Below are 21,962 nucleotides of genomic sequence, written 5' to 3'. Positions count from 1 at the left end.
CTCCCGTGCGGGAATCACCCACTTCAAAGGCTACCTCTGGAAACAGAGCAGAGGTCAGGGCAGAGGGCTTGTGTTTGGCAAGGAGTGAGCACCGGCAAGGGCATAAAGACAGTGCTCAGCCATCTGCAGGGGTGTTTATGCAAACTTTCTAGGACTTGTTCAGGTTTCTGGGGATCTTCCAGCTTTCTAGGTAGAAGGGCAAGTTTTTCAACCATTAGTTAGAGGAACCCTCCCACTTCCCAGAGTCAAAGAATTCCCATGGGGATTGCCCTGGGGACCTCTTCCTCCTCTTCTAAAAACTTGTGAGAATCTATTTGAAGCTTTTTCTTTCAGCAGCTCACTAATGTGTATTTCTGCTACCTGTCACTTTTATTTCAATTATCCATTCTGTATTTGAATTTTGGTCCATGTCCAATGAGCTTGAGAAATATATTTTTTAATTACTTTCCTTGTTCTCTTTACTGGCTTTCCATCTGTAATATAATGGTCTCTGGCAGCTTTCTGGCTTTTGGCAGTGCAGAGTACCTAGATCAGTTACAACAAGGTGACTTGGCGTTCTGCGCAGCTGCCTGGAGGATTTCAGCCAGGCCTTTGCTTGATTAATGAGCACTGGCCTATTCTTGAGATAAATTCATGCTGGATTTTGCCCAAGGGCTACAGAGTGGGCACTCCAGGGAGTTTAGTGGAAGAAATCTGTACTTGAAATGACTTTTCTTTGAGATCTGTTTACTTAATGATTGCTTGCATGAAGGTAATACCACTGATAAGGAGGAAAAGGCAGTCAAAATTGTCAAGAGAAGTACATTCATTAGATTTTTTTTTTTCTCCTACTTGTGTATTACAGCCAGCTCTCTCTTGGAAGAAAGATAATATGGCACGCCCTATGCTGGGCCAAGTCCCTGAGGTAGGTGGGAGCTCACAGGGTGTTTGCTTGCATCTGCATGGTGCCTGTCAGCAGTGCCATTTGTTCATCAGGGGCTTGGCACTGAGCAGTAATCCCTCTCCTGCCCCTCCCAGAGCTACTTTCCTTCATGATGACTGGCATATCCCTGTTGATATCAATCACCAATCAGGTGTATGAGCGTGTTTTAGTTGATTTCCTAAAAATCAACATGTGACAATTTTACCTGCATGCTGCTCTCCCAGTAACTTTGGAATCACCTGACTGGTTTCAGTCTCCTCTGCCAGAAGTATGTGTTGCTGGTGGGCTGCAGCCCCACACCTCCTGCAGCTGCCATGCATGGTCACCCTGCCTGGGGTGGGCAGCTGCTCTGTGCCCCTGATGGGAATGGCCAGGGTGTGCTTGTCAGTCCCAGGGCTGAGCCCCAGTTCTGGAGACGTGGCAGGATACCAATTTGTGCTAAAGGGCCTGGCCAGCACTGCTCATCTGTAGCTGTGCCCCTCCTCAGCTGGGGCTGTGCAGTGAGTTTGTGAGGAAACTCATGAGCTTTACCTGCCCCTACCATGTGCTGGCTCTTTTCTAAACAGTAGATCAAATAGGGCTGGGTGGGAGACCTGAAACCCTTGGGTTGGAAGTGGGAAGCAGGGAACCTGAGGGGTAAACAAGCAGTGTATAGGGAATGTGCCAGGCAGCTGACAGTGCTATGATTAAACCTGACATTCAGGCAATCATGGTTAATTTTTCTGCTATTCATGACTTCTATAAGGAATTGGACAACTGTTTTGATGCACCATTGGGGGATGGGTGTTGAAATAATTAGCAAAAAAAATCTACCAAGATTATAAACTTTGCAATATTTGAGTGCTTCTGTTGCTATATCAAAGAAGTGTTTCTCTGAAGGAATCATATGTGATTCTGCAAATCCCAGGTTCATTTAAAGAAGGAGAAGAAATAAATGGATATGTGCACAAAAAGTCAATGTACTGAAATGAAAAAGCAACAGAAGGCAAAACACAATATGTGTGTTTTTAGCGTATCTGTCAATCTAAAATAATAAATAAGTAAACAGAACCTTTTTAATTCGTTCAAGTGAATCCCTTTCAGGACTGAATTAACTAAAGCATATCCCTATGAAATAACCCTTATTATATAAATCAGTGTGCCGATGGATTACTGATTTTGCAGCCAAAAAACCTCACCACCATAGGTGTGAAGTTTCCTGATCATCTAATAAATTGATAACTTTGAAGCCTAGTTGTGACAATTTAAATGTCATCACTATTAAACAAGTTGCCAAAATGCAAACAACCATCCTAAGTCATTAAAATGTAATTATAAAGGACAGCTGGGTCTACTATCAATCTGGGCTGTGGGGACTCATAATGGGGAAAAATATGAAACTTTCACACAAACAGAATGAGATTGCTGCATGTGCCAACCCCAGCCTGCTCAGGAAGCAGGGGAAATGTGTATTCAGTGCATGCGCAGTTACTGGTGCTCATGGAGGGCTTGCATTGCTGAGATGGACACAGGAGTCAGAGGCAGTGTGACATCCATCAGATATCTTCCCTGTCTCTTTGCACATATGAGGAGTCCTTTTGCTTATTACCAGGGTCTGCCTAGCTAATGAGAGGCAGATAGACTGGGTGGTAGCTACAGCCTAGCAGAAATGCCAGTGAAGTGGGACTAAATTTGCTCTAGAGTGGAATGGCAGTGCAGGTGGTGTAATTGCTGTTTGGAAAACCAGGTGGACTCTAAGTGATAATGAAGTTTTGCTTTTTGGCTGAGAGGAATAAAGGAAAAAGTGACTATAAGGCTTTGCAGGCATAGACCTGATATGTTTATGAAAGTGTGTTTAGTTATACTGATAATGAAGTTATTGAACTTTATTTTTTAAGTTTATTATTTTCTTGATACTTTGATAAGGCCATGATGTGGGCAATGAGCCCAGTCCCTGCTATGTGTGGTGTAGCTCTAAATTCCCATTGGTTTCAGCTCCATCCCAGTAGGTTCTATCTTTTATTCAGCAATGCAGCGTGCAGTCGATGAGATTTACTGCCGATATGTACCCTGGAAAGGGTGGAACAAGCTAGAACTGTGATACTGCTTCATTAAAATAGTAACCCCAAAAGGAGGCTCTGCAGTCTTTTGGTGTTTTATTTATATGCAATATGGAGCTACAACAGCTGCTGGTTTCCATAATTAAGCCCATTTTCCCTAAATGTGGTGGAAAGGGTAAAATAAGTGAGAAATGCTGATCACTGGTAAAATTCTAAGAGAAATCTTTTATGTTATATGTCTTGATGCATGTAACAACTCAAGTATTGGATAGCTTCTTTTTTTGAAGCTTTTATAAACCTGAATAGATTTAAAAATGCTTGTGTATCATTTGAAATAGTGGAATTCTTTTTTCCTAAATGTCAGCCTATAGCACATTCTTCTCAGAATGAAGTTGCAAATAATTGCAAGGTGTGTTCTAACTGATTGGGGTTCCGAAAATATTTAGGTATCAAATTAATGTATCTTTTTTACACCTATGAAGTAAATTCATGTGATGCCTTGGGGCATTCACAGTACTGAGAAACTTTTCCTTTATTCTCACTGAGAAACGTCTGCTATTGCATATGGGTGTTCACAAACCATTCATTTCCTTCCTTTTGTGTACTTGGAAATGATCTAGTAACTGAGTGTTCTGCTGTAATTATCTACCTTTCACTTTTGTAAATTGTAATTTTTGTTTGCTTTGAAATGAGAATTAGTTGGTATGGAGCTTAGAAAAGCATTTAAGATTATGAACTGTTTCTAATGAACAGATTGTTTTCTGATGCAAATGGAAAGCCAAGTTGAGCGAGGTTTCTCTTTTTTATGCAGAAGGATGCAGCCTCTCAACAGGCTTTGTCCTTATTTTTTGGCAAAATTGGACTGCCCTACCCAAAAGCATAAACAAGCCTCAGCCTATCATAGCAGAAATGGGACACCAACCTGCCAAATATAGGGAAATGAATAAATGGAAGAACAATAAAAGTCAGTAAAGTAGGAAATCTCATGTGGTGTGAATGATTTCCTATGTAGTGTAAGCAAGTTTTTTCTGCTGTTTGTTTCACACAGCTACACTAAGGATGAATAATTTTTTGTCACCAATGCTGTTATGAAAAGCATGCAAATTTGAGAGATCACACTGGCTAATGGACAGAATGGTTATTTTGGAAGGAAAAATAAGCTTTCCTACAATTTTCATTCACTATCTCCCAATGTGAGATACAATTTACTGCAGGTTTAGGAAATTAAATGTTAGTTTTCCGTGTGTACTGAAGAGGTTTGGAAATTAACTTAGCAAAGGTGAAGATACATGGTATTTCTCAGTGCACAGTGAGAGTTGGCAAGATGACATTGTAAAATATCCTTAGTAATAGGCAGTTAGAAAGTCTGCAGGGGATGAGGTCAAAGAAGGGTTAGCAGCTGACATCAAATCAGAAGCCAGATGTGCTGACCCTTAATCATAGGCTTTTGCAGGCTTTTTTTGTACTGCAATTCAGCATAACATTATTGAATTCACCTTTAGATTAAGCTGGTCTGCTTTGACATATACAAGCCCATATGCAAGTTAATGGCTGTGTCATCCACTTCATTATGCAAGCTTTGATAACAGACCAAGGAGGTGACCTCTGCAAGGAGTGCCACTTCTCAAGGTCCTTAACCATTTGCATTTTTGGTGAACAGAAAGTGGCACTCCCCATTTAGGCCATGTTGGATGATTCGTTTTGCATATACAAATTAAAACTGTCACATCTTTCTTTTTCTTTGTGCAAAATTACTTAAAACTATTTAATTCAGCAGTCTTGCGAAAGTTCCCTGCTTCTGTACCAGTGCAAAAGTTTTGGCTTTGCAAAGGATGAATTCTTAAGAGACAGTAGTTCCTGCAAAGGTATAGGTGTTCCTGGACTAAAACTAAACATGCTCAGAAATTTTTAAAGAACTAAAAAATAAAATTAAGGTCTGGAAAAAACAAGGTTAAAAATGTGCATGCAAACCCTAACTGTTCCATGCTGCTTTTATATGGTTCTGCAGTCTTAAATAATGAAATTATTCTGCAGGGTATTTCTGCATTAGAACTGGAGTGAAAGGGGGCTTCCCGTGGCACAGCTCCTGCTAGTTTAACAAATACTTGTGGGTTGCTAATGTAAGCTTAAAATAACACAATATTGATGTAATGTTATCTTTATTCAGAGGCTGTGCTTCTGACTTGCTCACTTACACAGTGCTTACTCAACAAACCACACAGTAATTGGTAGTATTAAGGTCAATGGCTACAGATCTGTCTCTCACACTGTGCAGTAGAGACAACATTTACTGAATATTGCACCAGTAAACATTGCTGATTCCCCTGAAGCTACTTACCTTCATGCAGCTGTGGGAAGGGATTTAGCCAGGAGCTGGCCAGTGGGCTTGTGACCTTTGTAGTCCTCAGTGTGCAAATCACATCCCGAATAAGGCAAGTATGCAGGAGAGAGGACTTGTTTCTTACATTGAATAATATCTGACCTTCCAGTGAGGTGTCCTCAGTGGGAATTGCCTGTTCCTTCAGTGGATGACCCTGATGGCATCCTTAATGACCTGGAAATACACATAAAATGCTATCATCACAGCTATTAGCATAATATCCCAGTTCTCAGATACTGAAACTGCAGAACTCAATGGTCTGGTGTCTCCTGTTCACATGACAGGGGGAGGCGCATGTATAGGCCAGACTTTTCCCATGCCTGTTTTTAGGCTGCTTTCTGAATTTCTTAGCTCCTATTTCACTCTTATTTTTGTATTTTATCTTTTATTCCTATTAACTGTTGCTGTGGGAAAACACAATTCAATTACTTTAGCAGTTTTACCTGAATTTGTGGTCCTTATTTCAAGTGTATGAGGAGTTTCAAGCCAGTAGGGTTGGGTGATTTTGTTTTCTCACAGGAGTTTCACCCATGAGTTTGGTCACTTCATTTCTGAGGAATGCAGCTGTTGAGGAAGTTTGTCATCACAGATTAAAAGAAAATGGCTCTTTCATGCTGCTTGCACAGAGACAGCTTCTAGTTGCCTGAGAAGCCTCTACTTTCTGCCTCTAAACAGATATATTTCACTTGCAAGTCTTAAGTCTTCAAAGTATAAACTTACTTTATATAGGCTGTGCTTTCGCTTTGAGGCTTGATTTGCAAAGGTCATGGATATAAAATACAGGATTTATAAACCATGGGAAAGGCATCTCTGTTGTGCCACTACTCTGCTGGGACAAGCAGCACGGCATGAATCTCCAGCTGCACAGAAGGGGGAGACATTGCAATCTGTCAGCTGTAATCCTCATGAAAAAGACACCAAAAAGTACCTGCTGGTTTATTCTTTCTGAAGTGACTGATGCCAGGATCAGTCAGCAGGCTCAGCTGAGAAGGAGGGTCTGATGTACCTGTTCACACCTTGGTTTTAAAGTTCCTTCTGCCACTAAAAGAAAGGCAGGGAGGGGGATTCCTGCCAAACCCAGAGCACGACTGTGCTGGTTGGTGACGCTGTGCTCTGCTGTAGCACACACCTGCAGGACCTTAGTGAGGGTGTATTTAGGACGTTAATGCCATTTTGCAAACTGGACCCATGTTTTACACCAAATTTGCTACAGAACCCGAATGCACCAGAAGAAACTGGATATTCTACAGTAGCTTAATTAATGTTAAGACATTAGAAGTTAGTTAAATATGAAACTGTTTCGTAATGAGAATGAATTCCTCTGAGATGCTACTTTTTATTACTTTTTCTACTGCATGGCCAGCTTTGGACTGGAGGTTAAGAACAAAAGCTGGATGCTTCTGCTGGAATTCTCCATCTAGAAATAATTACTGAGGGCAATGCTGTAACTTATCTTTCCATTCCAGACATGACAACCCTTTCAGGTGATTAGGGAGAAGCAGACCTCTCCATTAATTTTTTTTCAGGTTGTTCTGCAGACTCAGGAAGACATTTATACTCTCTTCATGTATTTAAGTTGATCTTTGTCATTCTGTGGCCCAAAACATCTGTTTTAAACAACAAAAGCAGGGATTATTAATCACTATCCTATAGGAAGGATTTAATTCAGTAACAAACTGCATAGCTATAGAATCGTTCAATAACTGGAGCCTTGCTGATAGCATGGATAAATTGAGGTTTTCATTGTATTGAGATGTCAGTCTTGCATCTGTCATCACTGCTAAATAATTTCTAAAAGCTTAGAAAGCCCAAGAGGTATCCTGTCCCTGGATGAAATACTAAATTCATTTGTTCCTATCTCCTGGGTGCTATTTTTGGAAATAGCAGAAAAACCAGACAAATCATTCTAGTAACTATATTCATATTTATAGTTTAATCCTATGAAAGAGGGATAAGTAAGGTAATTGTAGCAATCTGTAGGAACCAGAATATGCTTAGTAGAATGTTCACATTTTCTTTTTGGTGAAAATATTAAAATTGGAAAGTTGTGTGATCCTTAAAATCTCTCTCTGAGAGGCAGAAGAATTGCAAATGGGCACAGAAGGGGTGTCTGGAAACAGTCCCTGTATGCTGACAGAAACAACATGGAAATGAGAGTGTGCAAAACATACCAAATAAAGTAAAATTTTTTACTTCGTGGTATTTACACTAGTTTTGAACTTTTAACATGAAGCAATAAATACAGAAGCGATCCAAACAGCTGGATAAATCTACCTGCTGCAAACCTGGGGAGATCTTGGGTGTGAAAATAAGCTTTGTGTTCTGGGGCTCAGCCCTTGAGTTTTGGGCCTTTAGCTCTGGATTTCTGCAAGTACAGGATGGGAAGTGTAGAGTGTGGCCCTGCCAGTGTGTGCAGTGGGCTGAGCAGCACATTTCCTGATCACGCTGGGGTTGCATGAAGGGAAATCCTGAAACTCAAACAAATAAAAGTGATCTATTTTACAACTTTCCCTCTCCCCTTTAATAACCATCCTGATTTTCCCAGATTTTACAATTGGGCTTTACTGGCTTTTTTCAGTCTACCTAAATCCACCAATTGATAAATGTTTTCTTCTTGTCTATATCAGAAAAACAAATGCATATGTTACCCACTGTGAGACCTTCCTCTGCACAGCTGTGGGCTCATGTTTTGGGTAAAAACAGCTGCCTGCTGTACTTTGAGTGTGAACACCAGCATGTCAGTCTGTACAGGGAGACCATGGAAACAGGCTGGTTGTCAACTCTGTTTTTCTGGACTGTATGGCAAGGACACACTGATTCTGCTGGCTGCAAATAATCCCCAGTAATGCTTTGTAAAAAAGAATCTAATGCAGGTAGGAGGGGAGGAGGTATTTATGTAAATCAACTAAAGCATCCTCTAGAATTAATGTGTTAAAGTGGTTAGGAAAGCCAGCAGTGAATAATAGGTGTGGAGACCTCCTGTTTGTCAGCAGAGACTGGGAAATGGCTGAAGCTGCTGTAACTCTGTGCATGCCAAATAGATACAAAATAATTGTCAGCACTAGAAAAACACTTGATAGCAGTAACTCAAATAATATGTTATATTTAATTCAAATGTATGAATGTCATTAATACTTGTGTGTGCTGCCATGTAAGTACATAGCAAAATAAATTATTTCATTAATGAATATTAGCATTTTCATGGGCAATCTTTCTGGAAACAAACCTTCTTTATTTTCTATGAAGTTGAAGAGAATTAGATATCTGTAGGTTTTTTTTAAGTCTGGCTTTTGATGTCCCAAATTGACAAAAAAATGCTATTTTAAGACAATGAAATTATGGCAGATCATTTTTTAAATTTCAATTTATTGGAGCAGTCGGAAAGAAGGAGAAATCCTGCTCTGTTTCTATACCTGTGTCATGCTGTGTGCAGTACTGGAGCAGCACATCGTTTTTTCTAATATTTGCATACACATGAAGGATACCAGATGTCATGTAGTTTCCATAATTTGGCTTAATTTTAGAGAGAAGTGGCTACAGTTGACAATGCTAACAGCTAGTTAGATTTTTTTTTTTTTTACTTGTAGCTGTAGGGTGTGTAAAGATGCAGGTCTTGGGGTGGGTACAGATCCAGGTTGAGGTGCAGAGGAGCCTGAGGACTCCCCCACAGACAGAGCAGAGCCCTTGATCTGTGTTATGTAACTTCAGAGGCTCTGTCAGTTGGACATTACATGGTCCATGCCTTCTAAAGGAGCTAGTAGAATTGAAAAAATTAAACTCCTGGGTGAAAGTTTCATTTGTAATGTTTATTCTCAGTTAGTGGCTTTTGTCTCATTCTGCTCAATTAGATTTTCCTCAATTCAACTAAAGCAGCTTTTCTATAGAAACATATGTGTGTTTCCTTTTCTTTCTATATATTATCTTTTCTTTCTGGTGGATATTTTCACTGTGATCAGGAACAGTTTACCTTGGCCCTGGAATTAACAGTAACTTGGACCTCCTCACTTTACTAATGAAACAGAGTTTTAACTGATATTAAAAAAAAAAAATAAAATGAGCTGAATAACTGTTTTGTGGCCAGATCAACATTGTACTGGAATCACAGACTGTTTCCTATCTCCTTATTTCTCATATTCAGAAAAATACGTATTTCTCTACTAAGTTCACAAAAATCTCAACAGGCAACTTTTGGAAGGAAGTTCCAGTATCTGTTAAATAGCAATTTTTCAAAGTACTCACTAGAAACAAATTATCTAACAGCCCTGTGACAGATTTATTTAGGGATAAACACACATACTGGTTTGGTAAACAGCTTTTAGTTGCTTACATTCAAGTTGTTTGCTTTGCTCCTAAAAGACAAAAATTGGACCTTTTTATGGCAGTCCTAAAGTAATTTCTAATTCAAACCACATCAGATGGAGGAAAGAAGATGAAAACCAAACCCCATTATTTTATCACAGTCTTTTTTTTTTGAGCCTGGCACATGTTGGACATATAATAAACCAAACTCTGAGTATTTCAGTAATTTAATCTATGTAAAATTTGACACTAATTGGAGAAAATAAAAAACCAAACTAACAAACTCCATAACCAAATTGTTTCTTACAGGGCAAAATCACTGGCTTTCTGGGACCAGTGTCTTGCTCAATTCTAAGCTATCTGACATATAAAAAATAGACAAACAATGTTTTAAGAAGGCAAAAAAGCTTAAGATTTCTTCATGTGGTGTTTTCTTCCTTATTGCTTTTTGAAGTTGCTATTACCATTACTAAACCCTCCACTGAAAAGAGCAGATCCCCATTGGTTTCAGCCCCACTGATGCATATGTTTATGGAAATATAATCCACATTGTTTGGCCTTCCTGATCTTCAAAACCTTAAACCTCATTGCTTAATACAGAATCAGCTATTCTGTTCCTTGAATCAGGTTAGTATTTCTAATTTGAGAAATCTGTTTTTTCTAACCAGCTCTTTGGAGTGACCAAGACATTCCAACGTTATGGGGCAGGTGGGCAGTTCTGGGTGGTGCTGCCCTGTGAGGTGCCCACACACCTGAAGGGCTTGCACAGGACTGGTGGGAAGCATCCCCATTCCATGCAGGACCTCCCTCCTTCTGCTGGTTTGCACCTTCAACTGAATCTATAAAATATTTGCAGGAGCCAGGATCAGGCATTTTAAAGAATATTCTTGCTTATGACTTGCTAATTAAATGTCACCTTATTTAAGCAATAATAGTAATGATGTTCTAGGTAAGTAGCAGTTATTAACTTCCATTAGGCTGAAAACAATTTCTTCAGCAATGTCCCTAAAAATGACTGTTCTAATTTGGCGTGTATTGTTTGAGTAGTAGTTACTGTGGTAACATTTTAAATGCATAGGGTGCCTTTCATTTTAAATAGCAAACCTGCAGTAAGCAGAGGTAGAAGTTGAGAGAAATTAATGGATTTTGACTAGACTATTCAGAATAGGCTAGAAAAGGAAAAATTTGAATAGTGTTAAAAAAAGAAATGTAGTTTGGGTTGCTCTTTCATGCAGACATAACTCAAAACAATTGATAGGATTTTGTCTAAGATTTGCTAAATTTGCTTTTTGTCTGATATCAGTCAAGAAAATGTTGAGTTCCAAAAGTATGAAGAAAATTGAATTATATGAAAATGGGGTTTAAATTCTTTTACTGCCTTCCTTTGCATGTCCAAATGCATGAACTTGCAGGCATACTTACTCATCAGTGGGCATATATGAAAATAAATATTTTTAGTGTTTTATACACACTGCCCTGCCATCCACCCTGCAAGTCCTCCCCAAATGCTCTTTCATGCAGACATAACTCAAAACAATTGATAGGATTTTGTCTAAGATTTGCTAAATTTGCTTTTTGTCTGATATCAGTCAAGAAAATGTTGAGTTCCAAAAGTATGAAGAAAATTGAATTATATGAAAATGGGGTTTAAATTCTTTTACTGCCTTCCTTTGCATGTCCAAATGCATGAACTTGCAGGCATACTTACTCATCAGTGGGCATATATGAAAATAAATATTTTTAGTGTTTTATACACACTGCCCTGCCATCCACCCTGCAAGTCCTCCCCAAATGCAGATAAAACCTTCTGGCAACTGAGAGAACTAAAACATAAAGCACAGTAATTAACATGCATATATATATATATTTAAAATTTAAAGGGGGCTTGCTGAAAACCTCCATGTAATGACCTGCACTTGAATCAGCTGCAGGTGCATCTAGAAATCAAGGGAAAACAGGCTTTGGATAAAACCTGCCACTGAGTACTTTACCATACACCTTCATCGCTGATGTAAGGCCTTCTCATGGGGATAGTGGTTAAAAATGTTGAGCAGAAATCTGCAGAATAGAAGTAATGACAGAGGAAGACTGGTAACAACTACTTCCAGTTCAGGTGATTTGAAGATGAGTCCAGTTTGGACCATCTTCCTGCTATGGAGGATGTCCCAGTTACCTTTTCTGGGAGATTTATGCCAATATGCAAAGGCATTTTGTGTGAAAGGTGTAATGAAAACCAGTGTATAAATAGTGAAATTACTACCCAGTGCTGCTTGCATCACACGAGCATATGGATGTTCTCTGGGTCTTGTCCCAGAAACTGTTGAGATATTATGGTTTAGGAGAGGTGTGGGATTCAAAGTAAGTCATTGAATCATTCTCTGTCCGACAGCATTTTTTTAAAAAAGATCATTGAAATTCTTACTGCAGTAACTGAATAAGATATTTGGCAGGTGCCTCCTGTTTAAATAATGCAGAATTAACATCACCATTTAAGAAACCCTGGGTGTTTGTTAAATAGAAGAGCCCAGGCTATGGATTCAAACACAGAAAGAGTGAACAGTTATCAAAGAACCCTTACAGCCAAGTGAAGTTAAAAGCATAAGCATGTGTGCTGCATCATACTAAGGTCCATCTAGGTGCTCCTTGGTGACAAAGACATGTACAGGAGTAAGATCCATCAACAGTGGCTCTTCCCTAAGCATTCTCCTAGCTCCTGTATCTCCTGCAGTCCTGGAGCTGCCTGTTGTGTCTTTCTATCGCATGGACAGACTTTCCCAAGTACCTGTCCACTGATTTTTAAAGTCACAGCATTCTGTGGCAATGATTTCACAGGTTCATTCACATTAAAGAAGTAACTTTGTTTTGAACCTTCTAGTTTTAGTCCATGTTCTTTATCTTTTGTATTGGAACAATCAATCTTTTTCACCTTCTCCATGCCAGGAATGATATTTCTAGGTATCTGTCACATCTCTTCTCAGACACTCTTTATCCAGTCTGAAAAATCTCAGTCTGCTAGCTCAGTTTGCACCATCTTTAATCATGTACTGTTATCTTTTTCCAATTCTTTACTATTGTTTTCAAGTCCAGAAAGTAGAATTTTTCCACAGTAGGCAAGGGCAAAATGTACAATAGTTTGTGCATGTAAAAAAAAAAAGGTCTCTATTTTGTTTTCTCTCCTTCACATGGTAATTTCTAATGTTCTATTTGCTTTTTGACTGCAAAAGTGTTGAGCTGATGTTTTTAAGGAGCTATCTCTTACAATTGCAAGGCTATCTTCAAAAGTAGCTGTAACTAACTTGGAGCATGTCACTAAATATGTGAAGGCAGAATGGCTTTTTCCTGCATGTGTTTAAGCTCACTGTTTTATTGCCCAGCATCACACAGTGCAAGGAGGCTTTTCTGCAACTCTTTGAACCTTCAGTAATTCTTTGAAAGAGCAGAGACCAAGGAAGTATGTTCCATTTACAATCAGCAGGTCATGATTAAGCTTGATCATATCACACAAGGGAAAGCTCAAGGAATTCTGAATCACAGCTGGAGCCTGCAAAATGAGTCCATGTCTTCTCAGGTTGATAAAAATCAATAAATTTTGGCCACTATCATTGGACATAAGTCAGGTCTTTAGATAAGCTCAGCTGCTAAACTCCTTGAAGGAAACCAGAGTAAATATTTTTCTCTAGAAACCATTGCTGAGTCTTTTGCTCTGTTATCCCATTTTTTTTGCAGTCTCCCCATTCCTGACAAACACAACTGAGGAATCATTCATGTTCAAACACCCGCCGCACATCCTGCTTAGGAGTGACCAGCCCTGAGGCCAGGCTGAGTGCAAGGCCAGCAGCAAAGGCAGCTGGTGACAGCAGTGTCCTGGTGGCCAGGGCAGGGCTCTCAGCCCAGCTACCCCACCTCGATGGCCTGGGCTGGAGCAGGGGCTCAGCACAGCCCCACTCCCTTCACTCCTCTCCAGCAAAGCAAGGTTCTTGATTCTTGCCTCAGAGGGATCTCCCCTGTGGGGTCCTGCAGGGATGAACATGTTTTCTCCTTTTCCTCTGTAGCTGTTAAATGGCACTGTGGGCAGCAGCAGGCACATTACCTTCTGCTTTATCTAGCATTCAGGGTTAAACACTGACACCTCAAAGATGAAATAAAGCTGACTGAGCAAGACCGACACTGCTGCTGTCACCAAGTAACCATGGAAAAACCCTTCTATTTGGCTTTAATTTTCATACCTCTGTGGACTTGGCCACAGTGGTAAAAAACCCAAACCAAGCCCCTGTGGACCTATGAAACTCCCTTGCTCAGTCAAAAATTGCTTGAGACCATTGCTCTAAGCTATGCACAGACAAAACTTATTATAAATTAGATAAAAGATTCTGTAACTTGCCCTTTGAAATTCATGCTCCAGGCATTTTTGTCTGTGGTGAAGGAGACAGAATTAAAGCACAAAAAAAAAAAAAATCTGTGAAGCATCACTACAGTTTTTGAACTTATTACAGCAAGGAAATATAAAGATAATAGATGCAGAGCTGAAGGTTGATCAGTGTAGCCTGGGAATTATCCAAAAGTCTTACTGAGCTTGCTGTTAGTTTAGTGATACTTCAATTGGGATATCCATATTCCCAATGGAAAGCTTAGGAACGATGTTTTATCTTTTCTGGCTTCTTTAAACAAAGGCACATGAAGGTTTATAGGGAGGTACTAATGTACAAAAAAATATAATCTGTATGAATTAATTTTGATCACTAGAACATAAATATTTCATATCAATAAAGTGCTCTAAATGCTGTTATGAGTAACAGTGTTTTACGCATGAACTGGAGAATACATGATAGAAAAATTCCTAATAAGTGAAGTATAGAAAAGATGCCTTGAGCTTTCCTAGTCCTTGTTATTGTGATGCAGTGGGATACAGCTGTCAGCATAACAATTTAGATTCTTGAAGATTCTAATTAGTCATTCCCTATGTGTTCTTGGTTTGCTTCAAAGAGATGATGGTAGAAGTCAGTGGTACAAAATCTATAATCATGGTATTACTGCCATTCCTTTAACAGAAGTTAAACATCTTGTTTACTTACGTTATGATTTAACTAGTTTAGAGATGGCCACACTATTTTTGAAGGAGGAGTTATGCAAATTTCATCCTTACTGTTGATTGGAGAAAAGTAAATACTACAAATGAACTTAAAAAAAAAAATAAAACATGTAATCAACTTAACCCTGGGATGAGGCCCAGAGCATATCTGTGTTGGTGTGATGGACACAGAGCTGGGCTTTTCTCTGTAGTGCCCAATGTCAGGGTGAAAGGCAATGACCACAAACTGAAACTTAGGAAATTCTATTCATATGTAAGAGAAATTTTACATCAAAAAAAGCACCAAGGGTTCCCTGCTCACCTTATTTGGGTACAATAGGAATGGGCTGCAACTGGGGAGGTCACTGGCCCTTACCTGGCTCCCCTTCCCTGGCTGAGCAGCTTCCTGCTCCTGGACAACTTGATTCCAGCTCAGTAGGAAATGAAAGAAAATCATGCTCAGAAAGTTTTGATTTCCTGACCTGGGTTTCTTTTGCTTGTTGGTTTTTTTGGGTTTTTTTTTGCTTTTTTTTTTTTTTTTTTCCCATGATATTCTGACTAGAAATGGTTTTGTTTTAACTGAAGTGTTGGGTATGGAAAATGAGATTAAGCATTTTAGGAGCAACTGTGAGCTGGGGTTAGAGGGAGAAACTATTGTAGGTCAGTTGTGAATGGAGGAAGGTGGTGAACAAGGGTCATTCTGCTTTTCTTAGAGACTTACAGTGATGTAACTTCACGTTTGGGGAATTTTTTATTTTGGCTTGCATCCTTGTGAGAGAGATTTTTTTTTTCTTTTTGTGGACCCTAAATTTCTAGAAGATTGTAATAACAAGTCTAACACCCTTTTAACAGAACAGTCAGATACGTAGGAAAGTGAACAAAGTGCATAGAGATGTGTCTGAGGAGAAAAAGTTTGGAGAAAAAGAGCCATAAAAGCAGTTGATGGCAAAGGCAAAAAAAAAAAAATCAAGAGCTTATGACAATCGCCTGAAAAGATAAATAAGCAGTGGTTTTATTCCTTACTGTGTTAAGAGTCCATGTTGAGTCTTAACTTCTACTTTTACTCATTTTTGCAGCTAGCTGAGAATCTTTATGTAAACAGGTAAAGGTGGCTTCAAGAGAAACCAGTCTTCACTGTAATTTAGAGCAGCACTACCTCTTCAGTCACTTTTGGATCCTTGCAGTTGCTTTCCTGGGATACTATTTCACCAACAGAGCATTACCAAAGCACAAGTTTTGATTATCTCTCATTCCTGACTGATCTGCTCTGCTAGGTTCAGGAGAGACACTGTGAGAACTAATTGTTTCAAACACTTTATGCCTCATAAGATTACCCTGTGCTAAATTAATCTTTCAACCACTTCCTAGGGCAGATAAAAGTTAGGAATTTTGATCCTTATCTGTTCTATTATACTCCTTTCCCTTCTCTATATCAAATAATCATGTTGTCTCCAAGAGAATGAATATGGATATATATATATGTATGAATATATATGTGTGTATATATATATATATTCTGAGGTGTATGATCAGAATAGGAGGATGGTCAAAGGGTACTGCAGAAATGAAATGTAGGATTTGGACATGGGTGCTAGAAAAGCAACCTCAATTTTGTTCTTCTTTATTGAAGCTGAATTTCTTGTATAGAGAGACAGTGGTGTAGTGTGATAGCTATAGGTATTTATATAGAGAATTAAATGTCTTGGCTTGAACCCCTTTGCAATTAGTTACAAAGTCTGAATTCTCAGTCACTTATGGTCAAGGCAGGGGAGTGATTAAATAAAACAGTAAGGGTATATTCTTCTCTTTGGTGTGCTGGTGTGCACACTTATGTACCTCACAGAAAAGCACAGTACTTCAGAGTATTGGAACTCAAAGAGCAAGAAAACAATTCCAAGATGTGGTCTGGCATGGTGCAAACTAACTTTAAAAAATAGTTTTCAGAATATGCTGGAAGTATGTTATTGCCTGTTATTTCTGCTGGGCAAAGGCCATGAATCTATATATAAAGTTTGAAAACACTTCTGGGACATTTACTGAATCCCCTTGATAACCAGATAAGAATTACCAGATTTTATTTTATCTGCAAAACCACCTATTATTGAAGAGAATGTTCCCAGGATGAATGGAGCACATTTAAATATACTGTCTGCCCACAAGCTGTGGCTAGGACATGGTATGAACCGAATGAAACAGTTAGGGCAAGCTGATTGGACATTAGGAAAAGGTTCTTCACTGACAGGACAGTCAGTCACTGGAACATGCTCCCCAGGGAAATGGTCAGAACACCAAGCCTGTCAGAGTTCAAGGAGAGTTTGGACAATGCCCTTTGTCAGATGGTTTAGTTTTGGCTAGTCCTGTGAGGAGCAGGGCCTTGGCCTTGATCATCTGTATGAGTATCTTCCAACTCAAGAAATTCTATGATTATAGGACTGTCTCCTGCTTTTACTCTCAAATCCATCTTCCCTGGTGTGACACAATGCAAGTCTGCTGGTAGTTTTTCTCCATCAAGAGATCATTCCACTTACATGTGCACATCAGTGGAACACCTGCCAAGAGAAAGAATGGGGCAGAGCAAATAGAAGTTATTATTTAATATTAATAACTTTACCTACTATGTGCAAATTGTTTAATTTAAAAAGTAGCACATATATTCTGTGCACAAACATGCATTGCCATGCTTGTGAAGGGACAGGGAGAGGAGGTTGAGAGCTATCCTCCTGCCACAGGACTTTTTAGCTGTGGATGTATGGGGATGGTGCCCTCTTCTCACAAAACATACCTTGTCATTAATGACAGCCACGATAGCTGATCTTAATATGCCTTGGGGCTGCAATTCTATCCCACAGCTCCATGGTGTGGGCTGGGGGAGCAATTTCCTGTCCTACTTGTTGGGGGATAGAAATCCACTTGGTTTGTGCTAATCTCTATCTCCTGGTATGTGTAACAGATTTATTTTCAATACAAATATCTGGGTTTGTCATGATGAGCTATGGTGTGGAGGAAAGAATGAGGTGATGATACAGGTTATTGTTACAGCATGGATTTTCTTTTTTTTCTCACTCCTCACCAGCTAGACTCTGCTCTTGCATTAGAAATTGTCATGTTGTGTTTGGTAAACACCCTTAAACAGTTCTTTGCTTTATGGTGTTTTCTACAGTATGATATGCAGGGGTGGTTTGTGCTGCTGCCTGTTGTCCTTTCTGGGTTCTCCATGTGTTTCAGCTGTTTCAGGGGGATTTTTCACCTTTTGACCAAGCAACTGCTCCTCTCAAATAATTGTATGGCCACGATTGGTGCAGCGGCAAACTTTGTAGTGCAGATGCACTAGAAAAGCCTCAAACTTATTTACCCCGTGTTTGGACCTACATAAATCCAAACGAGAGTATGCTTTTGCATTTAATTTTAACCTGAAGAGTAGATGAGAGCACTGCTGTGGCACTTTCACCTCTGACCAGCTGCAATCAGTCTGCTCGGGTAGAGCAGTGCCAGCTCAGGGCGATTAGAGCCCCGCTCCCCTCCCAGGCTGTCCAGGGTGACCCATCCTAAGTGGCACCAGGGGACACCAAAGGCACCGCAGACCCGCAGCCCGCCCCCCGAAGGCACAGCCCGCAGCCCGGCCGGGCGCTGCCCCGCAGAGGGCAGCATTGAGCAGCGGATGCGGCCGCAGCGCTCCCGCACTTGTTCCTGGGGCCCAGTTAGCACCATGGCTGGCAGGAGCATCCCCGTTTGTGCCTGTGCTTTCCCTGGGCTGTGGGGAGAATGAAAAGTGCACTGTGGGATTACAGTCCCTACCTGAGAGGTTAAAAGACAGGAGAGGGCAAAGGCAAAGAAATGCCTTTTATGTGTGTGGCTTTAGTGGTATCTGAGCAAGTGGACTTGGGGATCTGCTGTTCTGTTACCTTTAGAGATAATTGAATCCTGTTTTAAGGGATCCTGTCTTAAAAAAACGTAGGAGAAAATCCTAAAGAATAGTCCATTGAAGCAACATAACAGATGTATATCAGGAATATGCAACCATAGATTAATGTTTGGCTTCACTGTGTGCTGGTAGCAGTATGATAGATGTTTCCTCAGATCACCATTGGTGTTGAGTTTTGACAGTGTAGCTGGTTTTAACCCAGGATACCCAGATGTCCTTAATCATTCTGATTGTTGGTTTATATTCCAGTGTTCAGTAAGTTAATTGTATACTGCATATCTTCTGATTCAGTCTTTCTATACTGTGTATTATTTTCCATGTTGATTTATGGACATTTGAGTTTATTGTAAAGTATCACCTGTTGTAATGCTATCTATAAAGAAAGATAAATCTAGGCTGTTTGTTTGAGGTATTGTGTGGTGGCAGCACCCACCTGCTGGTAACTGAAACATGTATACATTAAAATTCGTTGTTATTTTTAAAAAGGTGCTGTAATTGACATACACACACACTTGGGTGCTGCCCTGATTTCTGCTCAGCCAGTCTACCAAATCCAAGATGAATAAGAAAAAGAAAAATAAACAAGGTATGCAAGTTGTGAGTCTGTGCAGTATGACTAAAATACAGAGAATTTCATGCTATTGTTTCAGTAACTAGGCCTACTTTATATACTGCATCATTTGTTGATCTTTGTGGTGGTGATGAAGTGTGGTTTCCCAGTTTCTTTTTTTTTTTTTTTTTTTTTTTTTTTTTCATTTTCTCTTTTTTGGGAGGAGAGAGAGAGAGGGGAGAGCAGCGTGTATTTTTGGGTGCAAACCCCGGACTTTGCTAAACAATCTCCGCCCCCGAGAGGATATTTAATCTGCAACAGAGATCGCTGCTCGCGGAGGCAAACTTGAGCCGGGGAAGGGGTGCAGGGAGCGGAGGAAAGGGACCCGCGCCCTGCTACCGGCCCCGCCGGAGCCCGACCCCTGCAAGGGAAGATGCGTTTTTCATTCCCGGCTGCTCATTTTGGGACGAGACTTTCGTCTGGACTGATCGGGACTGGACTTTTTAAGGACGAGCTTACGCATCTAAGCGCGATTTGGGCATAAACAGCAACACAAACTCTGATTTGGTGCTGGAAGCTGCCACTGAACAGCTGCTCTCACCCTGCTTCTGTCCCTCCCCCGTCCCGTTCTCAAAAGAGGATCCTTAGCTATTTTGCCTTCTTTTTTTAATTTCCTTTTTTTTTTTTAATTGTTGTTGCATGAATTTTATTTTAGGTGGTTGCCTTTCCTGGCTGGCTTGGCTGTTTTGGGGTCTTGCAGAGTGCGAGCTGCTGTCACAACTCCACCACCTCTCATCATGGCCAGCCCCACGGATAATAACGAGGGCTTCTTCTCAGATGTCAGAAAGGTGGGTTACTTGCGCAAACCCAAGAGCATGCATAAACGATTTTTCGTGCTGAGGGCAGCCAGTGAGTCTGGACCCGCCCGGCTGGAGTATTACGAGAATGAGAAGAAATGGAGACACAAGTCAGGGGCCCCCAAGCGCTCCATCCCACTAGAAAGCTGCTTCAACATCAACAAACGGGCTGACTCCAAGAACAAGCACCTGGTGGCCCTCTACACTAAGGACGAGCACTTTGCCATTGCAGCTGACAGTGAACCTGAGCAGGAGAGCTGGTACCAAGCACTGCTGCAGTTGCACAACAGGGCCAAGGGCCACCATCACCTCCATCACCATCACCACCACCACCACAGCGATGTCACTTTTGGAGGCAGCAGCACAGGACTGGGGGAAGCAGGTGAGGACAGCTATGGTGAGGTAGCCCCTGGTCCAGCTTTTAAGGAAGTTTGGCAAGTAATTCTGAAGCCTAAGGGCCTAGGCCAGACAAAGAACCTGATTGGCATCTACCGCCTGTGCCTGACTAACAAGACCATCAGCTTTGTAAAGCTGAATTCAGATGCGGCTGCTGTGGTGCTGCAGCTGCTCAATATCCGCCGCTGTGGTCACTCTGAGAACTTCTTCTTCATTGAAGTGGGACGCTCAGCTGTCACTGGACCTGGTGAGTTCTGGATGCAAGTGGATGACTCAGTGGTGGCACAGAACATGCATGAAACTATCCTGGAGGCCATGCGAGCCATGAGTGAGGAATTCCGGCCCCGTAGCAAGAGCCAGTCCTCCTCAAACTGTTCCAACCCTATCTCTGTGCCCCTTCGCAGGCACCATGTCAACAACCCTCCACCTAGCCAAGTAGGCCTCAGTCGGCGGTCCAGGACTGAGAGTGTCACGGCCACTTCTCCTGCCGGTGGTGGAGGTACAGGTGGCAAACCCAGCTCTTTCCGGGTTCGAGCATCGAGTGATGGGGAAGGCACAATGTCAAGACCTGCCTCTGTGGATGGCAGCCCAGTTAGTCCCAGTGCTAACCGGACTCACTCACACAGACACCGTGGCAACTCCAGGCTCCATCCTCCACTCAACCACAGCCGGTCCATCCCAATGCCTTCCTCGCGCTGCTCTCCTTCAGCCACCAGTCCAGTCAGCCTGTCATCCAGCAGCACTAGCGGCCATGGCTCCACCTCAGACTGCCTGTTCCCACGAAGGTCTAGTGCTTCAGTTTCTGGCTCTCCTAGTGATGGTGGATTTATTTCTTCTGATGAGTATGGTTCAAGCCCTTGTGACTTTCGAAGCTCTTTTCGCAGTGTAACCCCTGATTCATTGGGACACACCCCCCCTGCCCGGGGTGATGAAGACCTCAACTACATCTGCATGGGAGGGAAGGCCACCTCTTCTTGCTGCAGCCTGGCAGCACCCAATGGCCATTTCATCCCACGCACCTGCCACCCTCAGCAGCAGCCCCGCTATCCTAGTACACCCTGCTGTCCTCGAGGTGGTAGTGAGGAGGTTGCTGACTTGGAGAAGGCATTCAGAAAGCGGACTCACTCTGCAGGCACTTCGCCCACCATCTCCCACCAGAAAACACCCTCACAGTCTTCAGTGGCCTCCATTGAGGAGTACACGGAGATGCTGCCTTCTTACCCCTGTGGCAGCAGCAGGCTGCCCTCCTGCCACCACTCAGCCTTTGTGCCCACTCACTCCTACCCAGAGGAGTGCCTGGAGATGCACCACATGGACAGCGGCCATCATCGGACCAACTCTGCCCCGCACACGGATGATGGCTACATGCCCATGTCGCCCGGTGTAGCCCCTGTGCCCAGTGGTGGGGGGCCCCCCAAGGGTGGTGACTATATGCCCATGAGTCCCAAGAGTGTGTCGGCCCCGCAGCAGATCATCAACCCTGGCAGGGGTGGCCGCCACCCTCCAGCCACAGTGGACTCTAATGGCTA

At 41.5% G+C, this 21,962-nt stretch overlaps 1 protein-coding gene across 1 annotated transcript; it reads left to right on the top strand.

Annotated features, from left to right (window-relative positions):
- Positions 1-19,384: 19,384 nt before the first annotated feature.
- Positions 19,385-21,960, top strand: IRS1 (insulin receptor substrate 1; the record flags this gene model as incomplete). The annotated part of the gene is made up of 1 exon (XM_031060029.1): positions 19,385-21,960. A coding segment is annotated over exon 1 (1,983 nt), but the record flags the coding sequence as incomplete, so codon positions are not given.
- Positions 21,961-21,962: the final 2 nt, after the last annotated feature.

Source organism: Geospiza fortis, unplaced genomic scaffold (genome assembly GCF_000277835.1).
Source record: "Geospiza fortis unplaced genomic scaffold, GeoFor_1.0 scaffold318, whole genome shotgun sequence".
NCBI classification, from domain to species: Eukaryota; Metazoa; Chordata; class Aves; order Passeriformes; family Thraupidae; genus Geospiza; species Geospiza fortis.
This window is presented reverse-complemented; position numbering and strand designations above follow the sequence as displayed.